The sequence below is a fragment of the Kryptolebias marmoratus genome, linkage group LG5, assembly GCF_001649575.2.
Source record: "Kryptolebias marmoratus isolate JLee-2015 linkage group LG5, ASM164957v2, whole genome shotgun sequence".
Classification (NCBI taxonomy): Eukaryota; Metazoa; Chordata; class Actinopteri; order Cyprinodontiformes; family Rivulidae; genus Kryptolebias; species Kryptolebias marmoratus.
In genome coordinates this window covers 24545653-24547911 of record NC_051434.1, presented here as the reverse complement: position 1 = coordinate 24547911, position 2259 = coordinate 24545653, and the positions used below count along the sequence as shown (strand labels likewise).

Sequence of the window (2259 nt, the reverse complement as noted above, 5' to 3'; positions counted from 1 at the left end):
ATTTACCACACCCAGCTGTAGAACAAAACACTGGGACGGACCTTAACAGTACAAATTCAAGTACATTTAATTCCCTTTATGGTGATAAGCTGGGATCTTCAGACGTGCAACAGATAACTTTCCATATATGCATTCACTGCAGTAGCTTCAGACAATCGTGAGTTTAGGAGCGCACAGTCCACAATCCCAAAAAGGGATTGTACCTGAAGACAATGTTCTCAACTTGGAAGTCAGGCCCCATCGCAACACAGCACAGATGTAACACAGACACCTCAACTGTAATACTGCCATTTTTATGATTAATTTCTGTGTTGAAAATGGCTGTCTTCATCAGTGAAGTTTCTATTTTCCCATACTGGATAGCATATACAGTACTTTTTAAAATTACAGAAAATAGGTATCATGATAACTAAACTTATCTTTAACTTTTGTTTTGTCTTCCATTACCCCCTACTCTATCCTCCTCGTCAGATGTCCATGATGCATTTATGGGAAAAGACGCCCACGTCCTTCTATCGAGAGTGAATGCATACAAGTTGTTTTACTCTGAAATAAATAAAATTGGTCCTGATATGCAACTGAGGAGCAAGGTACAATGACTATTATTTTAAAATTTCAAAGCTGTTACAGTATTTTGCTAATCTTTGGTCTTCTATCACTTTTGCAGTCTATTAATGCATTTATGGCTGTCATTGTGAAGGATTACAACATCCAGAATACAGAACAGGCTGCTTTTATAGATTCATTTGCAATGACCGCAATGTGGCAGGGAAAAAGTCCAAGATTAAAGGTAGATCTTATTCATTCTACTATGTGTTTCGGTGTGAATTTTCCATGTGGTGATAACAGTTTGGAATCTATGATAAGATAATATGTTGATAGTTGTGATATTTATTGTTGAATATACATTACATTATTACTCTCTTATATTCTAGAGGCCCTGAAGAACCTTGAAACTGCCACCAGACTTTCACCCGAGTGCTGTGAGCGGCTGGTAGAAAGCGGGGCCACAAGTGTCCTCTTCACACTGATCCGCTGCTGCAACCGGAGCATCCCCTGCATGAACATCATCACCCTGTCCATCCAGGTCCTCCTCAACCTGTCCAAGTACCATAAGACCGTAAAGGCAGTGTATTCAGTGGACAGCTCTGTGGAGATGCTGCTGGATCTGCTGCAGAGATACAGGGAGAAGGCGGGGGATAAGGTGGCTGAAAAGGGTGGGAGCATTTTCACCAAAACTTGCTTCCTTCTTGCTCTCCTGCTTCAGGATAAACACCGAGCTGAGGAGGTGAAGAAGATTCCTAAAGCTTTGGATCGATTGTGCAGCATCTATAAACTTACTGCTCGCAAACACAAGCTGGATGCAGAGAGAAACATCATTAAGCTGAAGATGAGCGCATCTGTTAACGGCAGCTTTCTAGCAACGCCTTGCAAAACCCGGCCTGCGCCAAAATTTGCTCCAGATTGGGTTCTGACGAAAGACAACCTGAGAGAAATCGTGGATCCTCTCCATGCCATTCAGATGGTGGCCGACACGCTGGCCATCGTTTTATAGGTTTTATTTTACTCATCAATGCTTCTTTTATTTTTTAACTGAAAATATTTTAATCAGTTTGTTGTTTACATTTTACTGTCTGTTTTTTAAAATAAATGTGGTCCATTGTAAATATATTTTTTTGCTTAAAGTTGAATACAATAAGCTGAAGACAGCCACATAATTCTCCATTTTTTAAAAATTATTTTACCCACTTTTTCCTCCAGCAGTCATTGTGTGACAGAACGCAGGTCCGTCATAAAAAAACAAACGAGGACAAACATTTTAAAACGGATTCTTCAGGTTGTGTGTAGGACAAACCAGTTTATCCCTTAATGACTGACTGTTTATTAAGTGTTTGAGCAGGAGAAAAAACTGAAAATGAGTGCAAAAAAAAGCAACAAATGTTTGAAAATGAACTTTGAAAAACATTCAAAAGTCCTGGAAACTGTTTTGGAGGAAAGTTTATAAATTTACTGTATGATATCAGCGTTACATTCAAACTTTTTGCCTTCCAGTATTTATTTTTGTGTTTGTCCAGGCGGCTCACTTCAAGTTGAGAAAAGATTTGTTCGACTGATTAAAAACCCAAAGAACTCTTTTCAAACTGTGACTTTCACTTTGGATGAGACCTAATCTAAAAATGAGTTGAATACATAAAACCAATCCATCATTTCATAACTGAGAAAAGTATATAGAAAACAACCTTTCATTTAAAATGATTG

General features: G+C 38.5%; 1 protein-coding gene across 1 annotated transcript; it reads left to right on the top strand.

The window, feature by feature from the left end:
- Positions 1–910: 910 nt before the first annotated feature.
- LOC108245181 (abnormal spindle-like microcephaly-associated protein homolog) lies at positions 911–2248 on the top strand (the record flags this gene model as incomplete). Its single annotated transcript, XM_017431876.3, has 1 exon — positions 911–2248. A coding segment is annotated over one exon (645 nt), but the record flags the coding sequence as incomplete, so codon positions are not given.
- Positions 2249–2259: the final 11 nt, after the last annotated feature.